At 52.9% G+C, this 22,041-nt stretch overlaps 1 protein-coding gene and 1 long non-coding RNA gene across 2 annotated transcripts in view; one reads left to right on the top strand and one right to left on the bottom strand.

The window, feature by feature from the left end:
• Positions 1-1,786: 1,786 nt before the first annotated feature.
• ABCC6 (ATP binding cassette subfamily C member 6) overlaps positions 1,787-22,041 on the bottom strand; it is a 53,648-nt gene continuing 33,393 nt past the window's right edge. Inside the window, exons 18-31 of the mRNA XM_040458952.1 lie at positions 21,520-21,687; positions 20,916-21,090; positions 19,503-19,578; positions 17,951-18,080; positions 15,618-15,825; positions 14,366-14,676; positions 12,173-12,372; positions 9,976-10,102; positions 9,167-9,268; positions 8,221-8,367; positions 6,020-6,178; positions 5,774-5,940; positions 2,688-2,882; positions 1,787-2,370 (exon numbers count right to left, since the gene is read on the bottom strand). Coding sequence (XP_040314886.1) covers positions 2,262-2,370; positions 2,688-2,882; positions 5,774-5,940; positions 6,020-6,178; positions 8,221-8,367; positions 9,167-9,268; positions 9,976-10,102; positions 12,173-12,372; positions 14,366-14,676; positions 15,618-15,825; positions 17,951-18,080; positions 19,503-19,578; positions 20,916-21,090; positions 21,520-21,687 — 2,274 coding nt within the window. The 3' untranslated portion in view covers positions 1,787-2,261. The remainder of the gene's footprint in view (positions 2,371-2,687; positions 2,883-5,773; positions 5,941-6,019; positions 6,179-8,220; positions 8,368-9,166; positions 9,269-9,975; positions 10,103-12,172; positions 12,373-14,365; positions 14,677-15,617; positions 15,826-17,950; positions 18,081-19,502; positions 19,579-20,915; positions 21,091-21,519; positions 21,688-22,041) is intronic.
• On the top strand, positions 7,911-14,372 carry LOC121019472 (uncharacterized). Its single transcript, XR_005785603.1, has 4 exons — positions 7,911-8,020; positions 9,776-10,118; positions 14,023-14,158; positions 14,259-14,372. It is a non-coding gene; the product is annotated as an uncharacterized LOC121019472 (long non-coding RNA).

Below are 22,041 nucleotides of genomic sequence, written 5' to 3'. Positions count from 1 at the left end.
GCAGACCTCCCACTCTGCTTGCAAGGCGACAGCAGGAGCTTCTGGCCGCCCCTTGGCAAAGGGAGGTAGGCACTAGATCTAGATTAGATCTAGATTTGGTTTACTCTGGGCTGAAAACCCTATGTTGAATGGACCAGCTGAAAGTCCCCGCGACCGGGCTGGGACAGGGCGGGCTCTGGGTCCCAGCAAGCAGGTGGGTGTCCACAGGCCCCTCTTGATATACCAGCACAGCCATTGTCCACGTCTCAGCGGATTAACCACGGGTCGGGTAGGCCCAGTGCCTCTCACCAGGTGATTGATCCCCTGGGGGACAGTGGCAGCATCTAGAGACATTTTTGCACAACTGGAGGTGACAGTGCTATTGGCCTCTAGTAAAGAGGCCAGGGCTGCTGCTGAACGTCCCTCCCAACCCAGAATTATCAGCCCACCTGTCAACAGTGATGCAGTTAAAGGGCGCCTGGCACCCGACTCTTAATTTCGGCTCAGGTCATGATCTCAGGGTCATGGGATGGAGAGCCACATTGGACTCCACGCTGAGCCTGCACCTCGCTTAAGATTCTCTCTCCCCCTCTGCCCCTCCCCAGCACTCTCTCTCTCTCTCTCTCTCTCTCAAAATAAACATTTTTTAAAGAGTGATGTGGTTAAAAAGATCCTGGTGTGTAAAGCCTTTACCCCCTGGAGGACCCACGGAGGTCCTCAGAACAGGATTGCCAACTATAGTGAACATCGATCGGGCGTGCATTTGGTGCCCAGCTCACCTCTGCAGCCATGCCGTGAGGTCACTAAAGAACCGTGGGGCTGGCCTCAAGTTCTGGTCCAGGGACTTGATTCCTTTCTCAGGCTGCCCTTCACAGCTATATGCCTGTGTGGCCTCAGGCTGGCCTATTTCAGACTCTTGTCCCCCTTGCCTGGTGCCTGAAGCCAGTTTTAGGAGCCCTGTATCCGATTTCCGAGTGCCGTGGGAAACCGGCCCGAGCAGCACAGCGTGTGGTGACTCCCCCTCACAAAATCGAGCCCTGAGCCATCCCTATCCAGGCCTCTGGCTGCTCTGGATGTCCCAACCACCATTGGGACTCCCCTGGGGAGCTGGAATTTGGTCTTCAACAAACGGAGGAAGTGTGCGGTGAGGAGATTCTCTCAGTGGGAGTCTGGGGGGGCTGGCTCCGTGAACCCTATTTATGGAGTTGAAAGTGTGCACGTGCTCATTCCCGGGACGGTCTGCTCTTGGTGTGGGTTGTGTGGCTGGTGCGACAGTTCAGATAAGACACTCCTAGGGGCTCATCTCCGAGGGTAGGGGGGCACCAAGAGGTGTGGAATACTCCGGAAGCTTTGAAAATACGTCCCAAGGGGCGCCTGAGTGGCTCAGCCGGTTAAGCGTCTGACTCTTGGTTTTGGCTCAGATCACGGTCTTGTGGTTCATGAGTTTGAGCCCTGCGTCGGGCTCTGCGCTGGCAGCGTGGGGCCTGCTTGGGATTCTCTCTCTCTCCCTCTCCTGTCCCTCCCCTGCTCGTGCTCTCTCTCTCAAGATAAATAAAATAAAAATAGGTACCAAAATGGAGAACGCGTCAGCAGTTGTGGGCGGAGGGAGGTGGGTATGGTTACGAAAGCAAGCAGAGGGGTTCCTGTGGTAATGGAAACGTTCAGCATCCTGTCTGGTGGGGGTAGGTGCAGGAGCCTCCGTAGAAATGCGCGTGTGCACACACACACACACACATCCACGTAAAAGCGGGAAATCTGAACAAGATTGGCCGATTGTACCACTATCAACATCCTGGTTATGATATTATACTATCGTTTTTCAAGATGTTACTAGTGGGGGAAACAGAGTAAAGCTACGCAGGAACTTTCTGGATTCTTGTCGTGGCTTGTCACTCGACAACCATCTCAGAATTAAGGGGGTGGTTTGTAAAAGGCACACACACACCACGGTCCCGGCCCCCCAGCCCCAGAGATGCTGATTTCTTTGGTCTGCGGTGGAGCCCAGACATGTGCAGGGTTCTAAGGTCCTCAGGTGAGGCCAACGGGCGGGCAGCACAGGGAGCCCGTCCAGGGTGGATGCGGCGGGATGAGCCCTCATCAGGCCAACCTGGGTGTTGCTGTGTCCTCCTGGGTTTGTGATGATCGGCCGTTTTCTCTGCCATTTCCTCCCAGAGATCAGAGGGGTCTAGATCCAATACTGAGGTGCCGCTGATGACCCCTGGGTCACCTGTACCTCCAAGGCACAGCAGTCTCTCCGGGTTGGCAAGGCGAGGGCAGAGGGCTCAGACTAGGCCTGACTCCTGTGCCAGCCTGTGAAACAGGCCCTTCTGGGCCAGCAGCTGGACCGGGCTGCCACTCTCTGCCACCTGCCCCTTGTCCATGACCAGCACCCTGCAGGAGAGAGGGCAGTGGGGAGCCCTTACCGGCCCAATCCGCCCGAGCGCTTGCACCAGTGAAAGCCCAGCATGTCTGCTCTGGCAAAGTCCGGCCTTCCCTGCGGTTTCCTGACCCTGACAGCTAGGTTGGAAACGTCTTCTGGGCACGTGTTCTTGGGCTCATCTCCTCCCTGCTGGGCATCAGTTTTGCCACCTGTACAGTGCGCACGTGATAACCCATTCCAGCGCCCGTGCGGCTCTAAACCCTGATGCCTTCCTCTACGCCCGTGGGGGCGGAGCGGGGAGAGGGTCTACTCGGGGAGGGGTGCTTACCTGGCGCAGTCCATCACAGAGCGCAGGCGGTGGGCAATGACCAGCACTGTGCACTGGGCAAACGAGCTCCTGAGGGCGGCCTGCATCTGGAGCTCCGTCCCCGGGTCCACGGCGGCTGTGGCCTCGTCCAGGATGAGGATCTGGGTTTTCCGGAGAAGGGCACGTGCCAGACACAGGAGCTGCTTCTGGCCCACACTGGGAAGGAGTGGGACGGTCAGGCCCGACGTTTCTCTACCTGCATCTCAGGACTTGCAGGGCCTGCCCACAAACGGATCCCCCGACAGCTGCAGAAGTTAGTGGGGCAGGTACACACACTCCTTCACGAGGGTCCCCAGTCCACAGAGCCGGCAGGAATCCCCTTCCCGCCATTTTTTGAGCAGGGAGACTCCAGGCAAGACATTCAAACCCCCGTGCCTCAGTTCCTCTCCCCCAGTGAAATGGCTATTTCCACTTCTACTCAGTGTTCTTTATCTTGTGCCAGACATAACCTACGTGCCTGAGCATGTCTTGACTCACGTCTCACGGTGACCACAAAGGTAGTTACTGTGCCAATGAGTCTTGTGACTTATCAGGGTGCAGGGACAAAATAGGCCCGATAAAAGTGCTTAGCAGTGTGCTTGTCACAGAGTAAGGCCCCAGCACACAGCACACAGTTGCAAATGAAGGTCACACAGTCCGTGACACTCCTACCCTGGAGACCCAAGGCCGTCTGGGGCGGTCTTCCTTCTCACGGTGAAGCCTTCCAGCAGCGTCTCTGGGGAACCAGGACCCGCTGTGGCCACGCCCCTGGCGAGCTGGGCGACCCCGGGGCAACTTTCAAGCCTCATAAGCCAATCCTGCAGAAGGGGATTCGTGAGGGGGCCTCTCTGAGGTTTACAGGGAAACATTATTTTCCCCTGCATCCAGGCACTGTGTCTGCAACTTAACACGTATAAGTCAATCCTCGAACAGGAAGCAGATACTCACTATAGTTCTCTTTCCACTCACTTCTCTCTTGGGCAGAGAAGATGAACTCGCCCAAGGTCCTAGAGCTGGTAACTGGGGGAGGCTGGATTTGACGCGTGTCTAAACTCTCAGCCACCAAGCTACACTGCTTCTCTAGTGAGCAGAAGCTCTGATGAGGCTGCCACCCACAGCCTCTTACCCTCACACCTCTGGGGGCAGATGGGGTTTTAGGATCCAGAGCGTCTTTGTTTTCAAAACGGCACGCAGGCATCCATCCGTGAAGGAATGGGCAAGAAAAATGTGGTCCGTCCCTACGATGGAATAGCATTCAGCCTTAAAAAGGAAGAGAGTTCTGGCACACGCTCCAATACTGATGAGCCTTGAGGACATTATGCTGAGTGAAACGAGCCAGTCACAAAAGGCGAATACTGTAATACTGCCCTTAAATGAGGTACCCAGAGTAGTCAAAGTCACAGAAACAGGAAGCAGAATGGGGTTGCTGGAGGTTGTGGGCAGGGGAAAATAGAATTTTTTTAAGGCTTATTTTCCTTTTGAGAGAGAGAGAGAGAGAGTGTGTGTGTGTGTGTGTGTGTGTGAGCAGGGAAAGGGCAGAGAGAGAAACGGACAGAGAGATCCCAAGCAGGCTCTGAGCTGACAGCAGCAAGTCTGACATGGGGCTTGAACTCATGAACTGGGACATCATGACCTGAGCTGAAGTTGGACACTCAACCAACTGAGCCACCCAGTTGCTCCTAGAATTGTTTTTTCATGGGTACAGAGTTTCAGTTTTGCAAGATGGAAAAGTTCTGGAAATGGGTCACATAATTATGTGAATGTATTTAACACTACGAATTGTACATTAAAAAATGGTTGGCCATTTATAACTACGTCAATGGAACCAGAGGGTATTATGCTAAGCGAAATTAGTCAGAGAAAGACAAATATCATGTGACTTCACTCATGAGGAATTTAAGATACAAAACAGATGAACATAAGGGAAGGGAAGCAAAAATAAGATAAAAACAGGGAAGGGGACAAAACATAAGAGACTCTTAAAAATGGAGAACAAACAGAGGGTTACTGGAGGGGTGGGGGGGTTGGGCTAAATGGGTAGGGAGCATTAAGGAATCTACTGAAATCATTGTTGCACTATATGCTAACTAAGTTGGATGCAAAGTAAAAAAAAAAAAAAAAAGTAGACCCTATTTTCCAGTATGTATGAATAAAGATGAATGTATTCTAGTAAAGAAAAAAAAAAATGGTTGGGGCACCTGGGTGGCTCAGTCGGTTAAGCATCCGACTTTGGCTCAGGTCACTATCTCGCAGTTCATAAGCTCGAGCCCTGGGTCGGGCTCTGTACTGACAGCTCAGAGCCTGGAGCCTGCTTTGGAGTCTGTGTCTCCCTCTCTCTCTACCCCTCCCCCACTCACGCTCTGTCTCTCTCAAAAATAAATAAACATTAAAAAAATTTTTTTGATGCTAAATTTTATGTTAGGTGTATTTTACCACAACTAAAATTTCTTTTTTTTTCTTTTTGAGAGATAGCCAGAGCACGAGTGGGGGAGAGGGGCGGGGGGGAGGAGGGGGGAGCGAAAGAGAGAATCTTAAGCAGGATCCACACTCAACACGGAGCGTGGTACAGGCCTCAGTCCCATGACCCTGGGATCATGACTTGAGCTGAAACCAAGAGTCAGACGCTCAACCAACTGAGCCACCCAGGCACCCCTAAAATTTCTTCAGAAAGAAACGTATACCATATGTTACTTAGAACCCACAGTGAGAGTGGAATTCGTGCCCACATCAAACACGATACTTTCGTAGCAAAAGAAATGCTGAGAGGGATAAATAGACTATAAGTAGCCTTGTGTCAGTAAGGGTTGGGTTTTGTCACCCAAATAAATTGAGGAACCGAATTGAGGAAGACAAAACTGGATATTCAGAGACTGTGTTGGAGTTCAGAATTGCTGATGAGGGACGGGATTCATCCTGTGAGTACTAACAGAATGAAGCTGGTCGTCCCGTGGGGGAGGCAGACTTCCAGGGCATGTTACCCTGGGGACAGGGCAGTGCGGGGAGCCTCAGCCACACTCGCCTCTCTGCGCAGCTCCTCCCAGGCCCTGGTCGTGGCGGGGCAAGCCTACCTCAGGTTGCAACCTTGGTCAGCACACTCATACTGCAGCTGGCCAGGCAGGCTGGCCACCAGGGCTCTGAGCTGCACCGTGTCCAAGGCCTCCCAGATGGCTTGGTCCGGGTGCTCCTGCAGCATGTCCAGATTCATCCGAAGCGAGCCAGGGAACAGGGTGGGGTCCTGGCCGGAAGGGGCAGTGGGTCAGAGCCAGGCCCAGCCACGCCTCCCACCTCTGCCCACCCTGTGCCCCGGGCCTCACCTGGGGGATGATGGTGATCCTGGACCGCAGCGTGTGCAGCCCTACGTGGGTGATGGGGACCCCGTCGATCCAAATCCCACCCTCGGCCGCCTCCAGGAGCCGCAGGAGGCCCCCAGCCAGGGAGGACTTCCCGGCCCCTGTCCTGCCAACGATGCCCACCTGCCAGGGGATGAGAGGGCAAGGCTCGTTCTGACCACGTCTGCCCAGAAGCCCGGAGGGTCCCTGGGCATCTCTGCGAGGTGTTTCCCCTGCATCCAAGATACATCCATCTATCCATTATCCTTTGAGCATTTGTCCATCTGTCCACCTTTCCATATGTCCACCCATTCCATCCAGCCTTCTTTCTGTACATAGTTCTCTATCTTCTCCCCTCTGTGACTCACCTCTCCTATCTTTCTGTCCACTCACCCACACTTCCTGCTCTACCCCCACCCTCCCGTTTTTCCACCCTTCCATCCATCTGCCCATCATTGTTCCTGCCCCCATCCGTCCTCAGCATTTACTGCTGCATTCTTTTTTTTTTTTTTTTTAACGTTTATTTATTTTTGGGACAGAGAGAGACAGAGCATGAACGGGGGAGGGGCAGAGAGAGAGGGAGACACAGAATCGGAAACAGGCTCCAGGCTCTGAGCCATCAGCCCAGAGCCTGACGCGGGCTCGAACTCCCGGACCGCGAGATCGTGACCTGGCTGAAGTCGGACGCTTAACCGACTGCGCCACCCAGGCGCCCCAACTGCTGCATTCTTAATGTCCAACACTCCCTGAAGGCTCAACACTATATGTTTAAGAAGTGAATGAAATATGGGCCATCTGGGTGGCTCAGTCAGTTAAGTGTCCAACTTTAGCTCAGGTCGTGATCTCACGGTTCGTGAGTTCAAGCCCCACTCCGGGCTTGCTGCTGCCAGCGCAGAGCCTGCTTTAGACCCTGTAGCCCCCTCTCTCTCTGCCCTTCTTCCACGTTCAATCTCTCTCTCTCTCAAAAATAAACATTAAAAAAAAACAGTAAATGAATCGTGTTACCCACTGTATGACAGGCAACTCTTCTAGGCATGAGGAATAGAGAAATTAAGGAATCCTTGCTCTACAGGGCTCACTGTCTGGTCTTGGAAATAATGCAACTGAGCAAACTTAATTTGAATACACTTGATGAAAAAGCCCCCTCTATAATCAGACTCTGGACGTGAAGCCGCCTGGGATAGAAGTCAACAGGGTAATCAGAGCAGGCTTCATGGTGGAGGTGATACTTGAGTGGAACCTTGAAGGATAAGCAGGAGTTTGGGGTAGGGGAAGATGCCAGGTAAACCCCCTGAGGGCAGCACCAGGTGCCCACCTGGCCCCGTGAGGCAGTACTCCCCAAGTGTTGGCTGAGCCCTGGCAGGGCAATGAATGAAGAGCTGGGCAGAGTCTTGAATGCCAAGCTCAAGAGTTGGGCTTTACTGTAAGGGAAGCTGGGAGCAGGGGGAAGGTCTCAAGCAGGGGAATGTCATGCCCAAATAAAGATCACGGAAAACAGACTGGAGGTGACTAAATGGGAGGCTGGGGGCTCAACTGGGGGCCTGGAGCAGTCTAGGAGGAGGCAGGAAGGAAATGCAAGTGGGAAATGTTTCCTAAGCATCTGTAAAATGGGACAATACTAGCACTTCTTCGTAGGGTCGTTGTCAGAGTAAAAGTGCACCTGATAATTGCTAAAACCCCGGGCAAACGCTTCTGCAGCTCTTGCTATGTGCCAGGCACCGTTCCCAGCAGTTTATATGTGTTAAGTCACTGAAACTTCACAAGAGCTCTGTGAGATTGACATTGTTATTTCCATTTTACAGATGGAAAAACTGAGGTCAAGACATGAAGTGACCTGCCCAGGGTCAGCCATGGCGAAGCCAGGAACTGAGCCCATGCAGACTGGATCGCGTATGTGGAACATCCAGCACTCTGCCACAGCACTCACGTCGGAGGCAAAGAGAAAGAAGGCGGTCCGAGAGACGCCTCCTTACCCAGGACACCAAGGTGGGTGGGTGGTGGCATTTGCCAAGATGGCGGCAGGCCTGGGGGAGATGATCCTTTCAGTTAGGGCGTGGTGGGTCTTCAGAGTGGAGGGCCTGAAGTCGGGTGTGCAGGAAGCATTTGGTGCTCAGGGCCTAGACCCTGGGCCCTGCCCACCCTGGGCCTGGCTTCCAGGAGGAGGAAGACGGGCCAGAGTCACTCACCTTCTCTCCGGCTTCGATCTTGAAGGACACACCCCGAACGGCCAGTGGGAGCTCAGGTCTGTATCTCAGCCCAAAGTCCCGGAACTCGATCTGCCCCCCGTGAGGCCAGGGGGACCGGTCTGCACAGGTGGGTAGCCTCCAGGGCGCCTGGGATGGGAGAGGGGCACAGAGTCAGAGGAGCCGCTCTCTCTTTGAGCTTCAGTTTCCTCTTCTGTAAAATGGGTATATTTACCGCTATCTTACAGAGTCGTTGGGGGCATTGGAACATAGCTGAGCTATAAACAGGTGACCTCTGAGATTATAAAAATAATGATGGTATTGGCTACTCTATCTTTATTATTATTATTAGCCACTATTAATTCTCAAATAAGATTCTGTCTTCCTCTAGAAGGGGTAGAATAATATTCTCCCCTTTGTCTTTGTGAGGAGGGCAAGATTGTGCACGAGGGGGTCGTTAGCTGCTGTGTGCTCTTCCTGTGACCTTGAATAGGTCCTCGATCCCCTCGAGGTGAAAGGGGGCCCATCAGAGCCGTGGGCGTGTAGGGCCTGTCTACGGTGTGCCTGACACTAAGTGCTTTCTCGTGGGATCTCACCTGACCCCCCAGTACACCCGCACTGTTACCTTGCCATGTCACTCTTCCGTTATTGTCATCTTGCTGTGATGTGCCTAGAACGTTGCTGTGATGTGTCTGTGATGTGGCCGTCATGTTGCTGTTCTACTGCTACTGCACTGCTGTTACCTATGGTCCCCTGTCACTCAGAAGAATGACCTGCTTTGCCCAAGCGAAGAAGCAAAGGACCCAGGATTTCTCCTGGCTCCAGACCCCACGCTCTTAACCATTACTGTCACCCTGGCTGCAACCCCAGCCCTCAGTGGCAGGGGCTCTAAAGCCCATAGCAGGCATAGACCTGGGTCCACACCCCCGCCCCATCTTCCACCCATCACCTCCTTGGGCGTCTGGACATAGTCCTTCATCCGCTCTACCGACACGATGCTGCTCTCCAGGTCTGTCCAGCTGCGAACAGCCCACTGCAGTGTCTGGGTCACCTGGCGGGGGAAGACACTGCAGGCTTGCATCAGCCCCCCTGAGGCAGGGGCGGGAGGCAGAAGTGGGGACAGGTAAGGGGATGGGCTTTCACTGTCATCACCAGGACCTTCCTTCAGTAGAACTGGAGTATGCAGAGTAGAAAGATGTCCAACCCATCTTGATACAGGTGGGACGAGAGGACCAAAGAGGGTGTATGGCTCTCGCAAGGACACCCAGCAGGGCTCAGGCCCACTGACTTCCATTCTGAGAGTGTCTCTTCCCTGATTTCCCATCATTTTGCCTCAATGTAAAATGAGGCTAATAATAGTATCCCCGATGGGGTTGTGGGCAGAATTAAATGGGTTAATAGTTATAAAGCTGTTACAACAATTCACTAGAAGAATGCTACTTGCATATAAATTTTTTCCTTCATAGATATCATGACCTGACATGACATATTATTATTAATAGTTAACAAAATTTAGCACTACCCTGGAAATGGACTCTATATACCTTATCTCAACTAGGCTCTACAAAGTCTGAAGTGAAGAGATTACTGCCCCATTTTCCAGATGAGCACACTGAGGCTCTGCAAGGGTAGACTCTTGCCCAAGGTCCAGGAAGGTCACCCCAGCTAAGCCTCTATATTTTCCTCACTGGTTGCTGGTTTGCACTGGGGTCCTTGAAGGTCTGACTGGCAGAGGTCTGTCTTGGGAGGCAGGTGTACCTGGAGGGCAGCAGAAACAGAGAAGCCCACGAGGCCGGCGCTAAGGTGGGCCTTGCTCAGCACAGCACACATGGCGGCTGCCAACACCAGCACGTTCCCCAGGAGCTCCAGGTTGGTAGCCAGCCACCTGCAAGGAGACGCAGGTAAGAGCAGGGCGGGGGGAGGGCCTTGTCTGCAGGACTTGTTTCTCTGGGCACAGGGACTGGTCATCGTACCAAGCTGAGTCCCACAGGGGTCCCAGCATTGGTCTCCTCCACACCCCAGGCCCCACCCAAGCTCAGTGGGTGGGGGAAGTTGACGCTTTTGTCTTACCTGTGCCCAGCTCAGAGCCTGGCACACAGTAGGTGCTCAAGTAAAGTTTCGCCATGGTGCCGATTTTCCGTCCCTGGGCTATGCCCGGCTGTATCCCTTGGGGTCCCCCTGCCTGGACCTGACCTCCATCTTCATACGGCCAGTATCATCTTCATGCACAGGTTGGGTTGAACGTCACCTCCTCCAAAAGCCTTCATGGCCTGTTCCTCCCTTTCTAACACATCGCTCATAACTCCCTTCATAACACTTACCACTCTTAATAATTAAACGATTTAATCAGTCCTTGACCATCAGTCTCCATCAGTAGATGGTGAGCTCCGTGAGGGCGGCAGCTCTGTGTCAGTCATGACAGTCCCCAGTACTTAGCCCAGGACCCAGCACGTAGTAGGTGCTCAATGAATAATAAACTGAGTGGATAAACAGGCACCTCCTTCTCTTGCATTCCTACTCCAACATTCATTCATTCATTCATTCATTCCATTCATTCAACAAACATATTGACCACCTACTGTATGTCATGTCTGCTGCAGGTGCTGGGGACACAGTGATCCAATTTAAGAATCTGTCTTCAGGGATCTCTGGGCTTTACTACATGGAGAATCTAGTCCTTCTAACAACCCCACAAAGCAGGGTATTGTTGTCCCCATTTGATAGATGAGGACACTGGGGCTCAGAAGAGTTAGGTACTTGCCAGAGTCCACACACATGAAAGTCTTAGAAGCCACATCACCCTGATGCATACCAGGAAGCATGAACCTTTTCCACTAGGTTATGGTGGTTTTCAACAAACCAACCAGCAAATGAATACGTAAGTTGCTTCCTAGACAGCTGATCTTGGGAGAGTCCCTTTGTTCTTGAAAGCCCAGTTTACCCATCTGTGGAATGAAGTAAAATCTGGCTCCTTACAGATGAGAGGATTAAATGAGATCTGCCATACAGACCATGGAAATCACTGGGCCTTCACATCGCGGGTGCTTTCTAAATGTTCATAAGGTCTTTCCTCCTTGGGCTAGGACCCCAGCAAGAGGCAGGGCAGGTCGCCCAGAAGGCTTATGGGATTGAGATGCTGCCCACAGCCACATGGCCTGATAGCCTCAGCTGGCCAGGGACCTAGGGCATAAAGGAGAAAGGAATTCACACTTATTGAGCACCTACTGTGTGCTTGGCCCTCTCCACACTGTGGCACCAGATTACCTGGATTCAGATCCTTACTCCAACACATTCACTGTGCGGCCCTGGGCAAGTTCCTAAATCTCTCTGTGCCTAAGATTCATCATCCATAAAACAGTCTCGGCCTCATGACTTGTTTTTAGGACTAAAAGAACAAATCCATGTAGAGCGCTCAGTACTGTGCTGAGCATGTAGTAAGCATGTTACAAGCATTAGCTCTGAGTGTATTTATTTAATCCTCATAGCCACCCCATAAGTGACATCCCCCTTGACAAACGAGGCTCAGAGAGGTATGAAACCTGCCCAAGATCACCCAGCTGGTAAGTCGCAGAGCTGGGATTTGAGCCCCTGTCTGTGCTCAAAGCCTGAGTATTCTTACTTAGTAATGAAAAGAGGCTGACGATGCTTACGTAGCTGCTCTGTCACCAAGGCAACAGAGGCTGGTCCAGCGGCCTGGCAACAGAGGCTTCTTCCCTTCTGCTGACATCTGTACTTCCTGTCCACCTGCTGCTGAGGACTCCTCAGGCCAGACTCCATCTGCTCACGGTATGAGCCAAGTGCACCCGTGGGGTATAGCTTCAGCTTTATCCCTGACTTGCTGTGTGACTTTGGGCAGGCCGCTTGATCTCTCTGGCCACATAGTGTGACCCTACGTCTCACTCTCTGGGAACACAGATGTCTTGCAGGGTCTTGCCTGCCCCCATGCTTTTCCTACCTGTCAGCCACCAGCCGCGGGAAACTGACTCTCTGGCTTTCATCCACGTGCATGTCATTCTGAGCCACGAAGGGGCACTGGGCCTGGAAGGCTCTGACCACTGTGATGCCCTGGAACGTGTCGGCCACATGGGAACACACGAACGAGTGCCTGGCTGACTCGAGGCGTCTGAGCTGGCATAAGCTGGCCACGTACAGGCTCTGAAGTGGGACAGGTGGGGAGGGGAGAAGTCACAGACACAGAGAGGTAGTTTGAGACGCACAGGGAGCCTCAAGTACAGGGTTTCAGACCAGGCTCTGTTACCAGCTTGCTGTGGGACCTTGGCCTAGTTGATTCCCCTCTCTGGACTCTATTTTCCCTGCAGAATCAGAGTTGCATGGTTCTTTTTAAGAAGAACCCAGAGGGCCGCCTGGGTGGCTCCGTCAGTTAAGCATCTGGTTTCGGCTCAGGTCATGATCTAGTGGTTCACGAGTTCAAGCCCCGCATCAGGCTCTGTGCTGACAGCTCAGAGCCTGGAGCCTGCTTCTGATTCTGTGTCTTCCTATCTCTCTCTCTGCCCCTCCCCTGTTCATACTGCCTCTCTCTCCTTAAAAAAAAAAAAAAAAAAAAAAAAAAACATGAAAAAAATTAAAAAAGAAGAACCCAGGAAGCTGCAAAACCCTCCAGTGCCCCATCCCAGAACTATTAAATCAGAATCTCTGGTGGTACCACCTTGGCCTTGGTAGTTTTCAAAAACCTTCTGGGCGATTCTAACATACAGCCAGGACTGAGAAACCACTCATCTAGTGTGAATATCTCATTCCCAGCCCTAAAGCCAACTGCTTCACTTAGAGCCAGTCATTGTGGGAACAAAACCATAAAGGACAAGGAAGGCAGTCGGCCAAGTGGAATCCGCTCACTTAACTGGAGGTTACCTGCCCGGTGCTGGGAACATAACAATGCCCAAATGATCCGTGGGGTTATTTGCTCTGACGCCACAAGCTGTGTGCCAGCCTCTTTACAAACAGTATTTATTAATGTGAGGTAGGCACTGGTGTCCTTCACAGTTTACAGGTGAGAAAACCTGAGGCCCAGAGGGATCAAGTGGCTGGTCCAGGCCTCTCCAGCAAGCAAGTGGCAGGGCCCGGATTCAAATCCACCTCCGTCCGACCCTTAAGCTGTCCCTCCCCAGGTCAAGAAGACATCGAGAAGACAGTGGTGGCTGTGGCTTTTGTCTGACTACCGTGTTTTTTTCTCTTCTATTTCTGATTACCTGGGGTGGAGGTGGAGGGTAGAGTTCAAACGTGGGACCCGATCACGGAGGACGTAGCCTCACGCAGCCTAGCCAGTCAGAGTGTGCTAACCCTCTGGTCACTGTGATTCACTCAGGGATGAACACGGGCCCCCAAACAGGCCAGTCAAATCTTCCCTGGGACTGACCTATGAATGCGGAGCTGGAGTAAAAGTTACTTTGGGTTGGACTTGCTGAGGTGGGATGCTGTGAGTATAGGGCTGCCAGGGGCCATCAGACCCATCAGACCCTAGAAAGACAGTGCGTCCAAAATCAGGCCACGCAGAGCTAAAGCCAGTGGTTTTTAAACATTAGTATGCATCAGAATTATCTGGAGGGTTTGCTGAAACCCACATTTCTGGGCTCCATTTCTACCGTGACTTGAGAGTCAGTAGTTCTTGGGTGGGGCCTGAGAACGTGCATTTCTCACTAGCTCCCAGGTGGTCCTGACGCTGCTGGTCTGAGATGGCACTTTGAGACCCCCTGAGCAAAGATATGGAGAGAGTGACCGCATCCTGGTGATAACCGGCTCCTTGCACTTTAGGGACGTAAGACGTTAATTTCTGTCGTTTTGTTTAAGCTAATTTCAGTTGGTCTCCAGCTCTGGCAACTGAAAGAGTCAAGCCTAATACAACACTTGGAGACCTTGCAATGCCTCCTTGGTTTCTAGATAGTTGGACAACGGGAAGCTGATTTCAGCAGCAGCAGGACAAAATGTAAGATATTAAGAACTTAGACACGGACATTCGGGAGACAGTGGTGAGTGTAGGTGTTAGAAGTAAACTGTGGTGTCTCTGCCTCTGGGAATTCTTCTAGGGGTTCTTCCACTGTGCAGAGCCTCTTACGCTGAATCCTGTCCAGAGACAAGAGACTGGCTGAGGTGACCCGAGCTGGCCCCAGGGGCCTCCCCAGTCTCTCCGTACCTGAAACCCAGCATAGAGGACCAGCAACGGCAGGAAGGCGACAATAGCCAGAGGGGTGGTCACCGTCACCACCAGGCTGACCTGCAGCAGTCCAAAGGCATAAATCAGCAAGAACCGGAGTTTGTCTGGGACGTCCACATCTACTGTGTCTGTTTCCTTAGAGAAGCGATTCAGCAAGTTCCCGATGGGCGTCCGCTCAAAGAAGCCGATGGGACACTGTGCCACATCCCACAGAAGCCTCTGGAAAAGCAGTCTGGATGCCCGGATTCCTGCCAGGAGCACCATGGCCATGGAGGCAAACAGCCCAATGGCTGGGGAGAGAGCGGGTGTCAGAGCGTGAGAGCCGAGACCGCCCTCCCCCAACTACCCCATGATGGCCATCTTATGCTTTGGCCATCCTGAGTATCCCCTGATGGAACCACCCTGCAGTGGGTTGAACAGTGTGCCTCCCCACCCTGCAAACTCGTGTCCATCAGGAATCTCGGAATGTGACCTTATTTGGAAACACGTTCTTTGTGGCCGTTTTCAGTGAAAGATCCTAAGGTGGTAACACCCTGGATTTAGGATGCCTTCTAAATCCAATAGCTCCCGTCCTTACAAGAAGAGAAGACATCCGGAGACAGAGACGAAGGTGATATGAAGGCAGAGGCACAGAATGGAGGCATATGCAAGCCAAGGATTGGAGACCCCCAACAGAAGCTAGGAGACAGGCATGGGACTGTCGCTCCCTCAAAGCCTCCAGGAGGAACCACTCCTGCCGACAGCTTGTCTTTGGGCTGCTGGCTTCAGGACACTGAGAGATGAAGTGTCTGTTGTTCTAAGTTACCAAGTTTGTGGTAATTTCTGTCAGCCCTAGGAAACTAATATACCCCCTTTTTCTCAATGCCCATCTATGTGCCTGGAATGGGGCTGACTTCACTCCGTTTCTGAGGTGGGGCAAACTGTCTCTGGCCCATCCAAACCACTGCAGTTGGTCTGTCCCCACCCAAGTCCTCAGCTACCCCGACATCTGGGGGCCAAGGTTCTGCACTTGCTGAGGAGTCTGGCACAGACTCTGAAGATCCCAGGAAAGGAGGGATGTGTCCTGCCCCCCCCACTCCTTCCAGCCTTATCTAAAGGATGCAGGTCTGCGCTTGGGCCCAGGATGTTTGCACAGATGTCCAGAAAGGACAGGGATGGGCAGGCCAGGGAGCCCTGAGCACCTCAGATGGGGCCGGGAGGGTGGAGGGTGAGGAAGGCGGGCGAGGGGTACCTTGGAGGCAGCCCAGGAGCCCGAAGATCCAGCCACGCAGAGCCGCCTGGGTCTGTCGCCCGTCCACAGCGGGGTCGTCGGCCCACAGGCTCAGCCAGTAGCCACGGCAGAAGGAGGCCACTTGCTGGCAGAGGAAGAGGAACAGTGCATAGAGGCACAGTGGGGCACCCACAGCCCGTAGGTAGGTCAGGTGCATGGTGGCCCTCACCTGTAGCACAGGTAGGGGGGATGGGGACAGAGAGAGGCCCCGGAGGGAAAGGAAAGAAGAAAAGACCAGGTGAGGTTCTCAACAGGGCAGATGGAACCACGGTGCAGACCTTACCTGTGCTCTCTCGGTTCCTACCACCTGGAGCACCAGGTCTCCTATAGGCCCCACCTAGCCTCAAGACCCCCTTCCTCTGCAGAACCCTCCAAAGGCCAGTGGGAGCTTTAAAGCTGTGGCACTTTCTGGCTTTGGAGTGATTTATTGAACACATACTATAGGACAGGCATGTGTCTCTACCCCCATCATAACTCCCACCTGACAGATAAGGAAAGAAAGGCACAAAGAGGTTAAGACACCTGCTAAGGTCCAGCTGCCACAAATCTGAAGTTCTTCACCTGGCTGCAGCCAGAGTGAACTTCTGGAAACGTCATCCTGACCCTATCTTGCTGTTGCTGGCCTGCTCATGGCTTTCTCTTGCTCTCAGAAGAAATTCTCACCTTCTAGTCTGTCTCTCTGACCTTACCTCCTACTCACTATCTGCTGGTCTCATGGGATTTCTTTCTTTTCTCTGGTGCCCCAAACTCCTTCCCACCTCAGAGCCTTTTCACCTGCTGTTCCCTCTGCCTGGAATGCTCTCCCTCCTCCTCTGTCAGCTGCTGGTTCCTTACTTTAGGGCTCAGCTCGAGCATCACCCATTAGGGCATCTTAATCCAAGCAGGCTCGTGACCCTCAGTTGGTTGGTCTCCATCTCATTTCCCTTCTTTATTTTTTTTATCATTATCTGATATTACCTTGCTCATTAGCCTAATTATTTGCTGACTCTCCCCCCACTAGTGTGCAACATCCACCAAAGTAGAGACATTGCCTGCATGTAGTGGGGGTTTTGTAAATGTTTTTTGGGTGGATGAGTAGGTGGATGGTTGGGTGGGATGATGGGTAGTTGAGTGAATGAAAGGGTAGATGGGTGGATGGATAAATGAGTGAGTCTATAGAAGAGCAGATGAATAGATGAGTGGATGGATGGATTCTGGATGGATAAGTGGGTGGATGGATGGATAGATGGATAAGTGGGTGGATGAGTGGACAGATGGAAGGTGGGTAGATGGATGGGTGGGTGGATGGGTGGATAGATGGAAGGTGGGTAGATTGATGGGTGGAAAAGTGGGTGGGTGGAATGGATAGATGGATGGATGGAAGATGGGTAGATGGATGGATGGGTGGATAAGTAGGTGGATGGATGAACAGATGGAAGGTGGGTGGATGGGTGGATAGATGGAAGGTGGGTAGATGGATGGGTGGAAAAGTGGGTGGATGGATGGGTGGATGGAAGGTGGGTAGATGGATGGGTGGATAAGTGGGTGGATGGATGGATAGATGGATAAGTGGGTGGATGGATGGATAGATGGATAAGTGGGTGGATGAGTAGATAGATGGAAGGTGGGTAGATGGATGGGTGGGTGGATAAGTGGATGGATGAATGGATGGATGGAAGATGGGTAGATGGATGGGTGGGTGGATGGGTGGATAAGTGGGTAGAAGGATGAATAGAGGGAAGATGGGTAGATGGATGGATGGTAGGTGGATGGATGAAGGGCTGGATGAGTGAATGGGTGAGAGGGTAGGTGAGATGGATAGATGAGTGAGTAGATGGGTAGGTGGCTGGATGGGTGAGTAGGATGGGGTGGATGGTGAATAAATGGAAAAGTAGGCAGACAGAGGAATGAAAAAGTAGGTAGGTGAAAGGAGGGGTGGACAAAGCATCATAAAAGAAAAGAAATAGTACAAACTTTAGATTCTGACTGACCTAGGTTTTAAGTCCCAGGTTGCTTGCTCTGAGCAACCTTGATTTAAGTCCCTTGCTAGCTCTGAGAACGCAGACAAACTCTTTAAGACCTCAGTTTCTTCATTTCTAAAACGGAGCTGTCACCATCTAATTTTGGGGTGGTTGTGAGCATTAAGAAACATGAAGTGTCCAGAGTCCAACGTGGCACACAGTAGGTGTCCAGTAAAGTGAGTCTCCCCCACCCCGCCTCCCTGCCCAGCACTGTATCTGATGGGAGGTCTTGGGCCCCGGGGAGTGCGTAGCTGTAGCAGTGGACGTAGAGGAGAGGGAGCAGCTGGTGGTTACCCTGCCATACTGGATGCCATCCTCTCCTTTTGACCATCCTGCCCACTCTGGATCATCCAGGGGAGCCCCTGGCTGGGCCTCTGAAGCGGCTCTGTCCTTCTCAGAGACCAACAACTTCATGGACCTGTCACTGAGAGGAAATGAAGACAAGTCAGCGTCTCTGTCCAGGGGGTGTGTGCGCACCCAACCCTCATGGCCACTGGGAGCCGGTGACCTCTGACATACACTCTTCACTCATTCATTCCTTCGCTCACTCATACAACCAGCATATGGAGCACCACGGGGCATCGCGCTCCGTCCTCCCTCCACGGTGCCCAGCTAAATGCCATCTCCTTCCCCGGAGGCGAGCAAGCCTGTTCTCCCGATGCTGTTTCTTGGAATGAACTTATTTAGTCAACTTTGGGACCTGTTTTCAGAGTTTTCCTTTTGGCCTAAGCATTGCTACGGTCATTTTGCCCCTGCTGTTTACCCGCAGATCTGTTAGTCCACCTTGGAAGAAGGTCAGTTTTGTGCAATTCAAATGTTGAGGACTTCTTGTATCTTCCTTTCGTCTGCGGATGAGGGGGCTGCCTTAAACTTAAATGTGAATTGCCATCTGGTGACTGTGAAACCGTGGGCAGCTGACGTATCCTGTCTGTGCCTCAGTTTCCTCAGCTGAGGAAATGGGGTTAGTCTATGTCGGTCTGTCTAGCTACCAATCAATCATCCACTCATCCATCATTCATCAATCTGTCATCTCTCTCTCTCTCTCTCTCTGCCTACCTGCCTATATCATCTATCTGATCTTGGGATTATTGTGCACAGTGAGGACAAGTGGGATTGCCCAGTGTAAGACCCAGGAGTGCTCGGGGTGGCTACCTGGCATGGAGAGAAGCTGTGCTCAGCCTCTACATTCCCCAGGGACCAAGGACCCTCACAGTACCCCAGGAGCCCCCCAACAACTGTCACCTAAGCTCGCACTGTGTCCACTGCCCAGTGGTCTGCTGTTGACAAGGTCACTTTCCATAAAAAGGGCAAGTACCAGGTGGTGTAGGGCTGCAGACAGCCCCACAATGAGTCCAGCTACGGCCTGTCGAGAAGGGGCTAGGGACGAGGGGACAGCAGGCCTCCTGGTGAACCCCCACGCGTGTGTTCTGGCCTGTAACAAGCGATCCCACGCGTGTAGACTCAAGCCCTTCGTGTAGCAAGCCTGAAAAACCATGACGCACGACAGGGCTGGGCACATCATTAACAGCTATGGCGAGGATCTTTCTCTGGCACCAGCCCTGCCCCTCTCTGGCAATGACACAACCTAACAAACTTTAGGGCATTCATCATATTTGAGGGCAAACTGGTCCTGCTATGAACTGGCCACATGAGGACTTAACCACTTTGGCCCATTGAAGATCAAAAGCTTTCGGCTGGTCTGGCCCCCAGAGCGGGCACTCAGCAGCTGTGAGGTCCAGAATGGTTCTGGCCGCCCTGACCTGCCCACGCTGCGGGTGCTGACCCAGCAGTGCTTCTACAGCCTCAGCCTGCACCCTCCCCACGCTCAGCACCGAGGCGGACTCACCTCTCGGGTCTGCCCTCGGGCCTCCCACTTCCAGCAGGGTCTCTGGGGTCCTTGGCATCAGTCGTGAGTTCTGTTTCTGCAAGGTCACAGGAGTCTTGTCGTGTGATGGGGGGCCAGTAATCAGGGTCCAAACGCGGGCATTGACACCCACCGGCTGTATGGCCTCAACCTGTCTGAGCATCTGTTTCCCATGATCTGGCTCCTGCAACCTCTCTCAATCCTCCCCGGGTTCTTCTGGGACCATTACTCATTGAATCGCTCATTCGTGCGCTCATTCACTTCGCAAATATAATTGCGCACCTGCTATGGACTTGGGGCTGGAAAACAGTAGCAAACACTGCACAAGGCAAACCTCTCCGGTGTCCCCCGACAGGCTTGCATGAGCAGTTTCTTGTACCTGGAATGTTCTTTTCTAGGCAACTCGCACCCAACCTCAGGGGTCACCCTCCTCAGGAAGGACCCTGCCTCTGACCATCCTCCAGGTTGGGCAGGCCCCATCTTCGAGCTCCAGGATGATGATACTGCGAGTTGACGCTTAGGACTTTTACCAGGGTGAGTCCCTGTTCTGTGCAACCGATGTTTTCAGAAAAGGCAGAGCCTTTTCTGGGGGCACCTGGCTGTGGGTCCTTGCTTTTCCATGGTGGTGGGGGTTGGGGGAGAGCCGGGGGCGGGGGAGCAGCCTACAGCCTACTGATGAAAAAGCACATGCTCTGGAGTCAAGTTGCTTGGGTTCAAATCCCAGCACTGCCACCTATAAGCCATGTAAACTTGGGCTAGTTCCTTCACTTCTGGGCCTCAGTTTTCTCACCTGTTAAATGGACATAATTACAGCACTGACCTCACAGAGGCACCGCGATGATTAAATGAGCTAATGTATGTGAGGTGCCACGGGGGTCCTTATCACCCACTACGGGTGAGCTTGGATCGGTGACGTCACTTCCAACACGTTATTGTTTTTCCAGAAGGCATGGTATTTTCTGGTTATTAGAAGCCCTAGCTGGCGTGTTGTGGGCCTTCTGGCCTCTAGCCACCAAATGACCATTTGCTCAGCCTCTGCAGCAGTTAGGACTTGAACATTCCAGATATGAACACACCCAAATTCTAATGTTGTGACCTCAGAAAAAGTACTTGCCTTTGCCCCAGTTTGTTCATTAGTAAGATGGCAACCAAAAGGGCACATGCCTCATAAGACAGATCCAATGAACTTAGCACTCTCCTTGGCTCACAGAAGGTGTCGCTCACTCTAACTGGGGGGTTGGGTGGCCTCTCCAGAGAGCTGTCTGCTTCAAGGCCTGGGCTCCCATGAAGGGTGTGGCCAGAGCCTTCCAGGCATGCCTGTGGGATCCTTGGAGCCTTCTCCTCAAGGGGGTGCAGGATCCCGGCAACAGAGAACCAGCAAAGCCCAGCCCGTACCTCCATCTCCTCTATCTCCTGGCCTTCTGACTGCATCCAGAAGGCCCACCAGGGCCCCCTTCCTGCGTAGAAGCTCCTGGTAGGAACCCATCTCTGCAATGGCTCCGTCTTCCAGCACCACGATCCAATCAGCCTGGGGCAGGACGTGGAGTGCGTGGGTCACGAGAATCCGTGTCTGGGAAAAGAAGGGGTAGAGGTTACACTGGTGTGTTTGACCAGTCATCCAGAGCTGGGGGCTCAGGGGCAGGCAGCGTCCTGGGGCCGTGTGTGGGAGGAGCTCCCCTTCTTGTCCTCCCGCCTTCTCTCTCTATGTTCCGGTGGAGAAATAGAGGGGCTCCTTCAACCTGTGTCTTGAAACAAGACACAGGGTTTCCCTGAACCTGGCCGGTGACCTGAGGTACGGCTGGAGTAGTTTAACCGCAGACCCATGAGCAAGAAATAACTGCTGTCGCAAGCCACAGGGATCGGGGGGGTGTTTGTTAGGCAGCATTGTCAGAGCAAAAGCTGACCACTATAAAGACGAAAACTGGACTTGAGGAGAGGGTTGGGTTAGGACTTCCCCTGCCTTTGCCCTGTGAACTTTGACACGTTTTCCCAAACGTACTGTTCCCTGGAGCAGCCCGTCGGGCCCAATGACCTGGTTGAAGACCTGCTGGCCGACGTGGGCATCCAGGGCCGCCAGGGGGTCATCCAGCAGATACACAGCGGCCTTCCTGTACACGGCCCGGGCCAGGCTCAGTCGCTGCTTCTGGCCCCCGGAGAGATTCATGCCCTGTGGCCACAGGAGAGGAACAGGGGCCTGGGTGGACGTCATGCTCATCAGAGTGAGGGCCAGCTCCCAGGTTCGAACACTTACTCTCGAACCAGCATCCCCACCAGCCTCCACCCAGCATCACCTCTCCCCTTCCAGCCAAGCTGCCTGGGGGAAGCGACTTTCTCTCCTCCGGCTCACTTCTCCTTGAGTCTGGCTTCTCTTCTCACTTCTCCACCGTATGATACCGCCTCCCTCAGGACACCAGTCATTTCTCTGGTTGCCCAACCTTATTTTCTCTTTTTCTTTCTTTCTTTTTCTTTCTTTCTTTCTTTCTTTCTTTCTTTCTTTCTTTCTTTCTTTCTTTCTTTTTTT

This window comes from Herpailurus yagouaroundi, unplaced genomic scaffold (genome assembly GCF_014898765.1).
Source record: "Herpailurus yagouaroundi ecotype Mexico unplaced genomic scaffold, PumYag 222, whole genome shotgun sequence".
NCBI classification, from domain to species: domain Eukaryota; kingdom Metazoa; phylum Chordata; class Mammalia; order Carnivora; family Felidae; genus Herpailurus; species Herpailurus yagouaroundi.
Note: the sequence above shows the minus strand (reverse complement) of the source record. Positions and strands in the feature narration are given on the sequence as shown.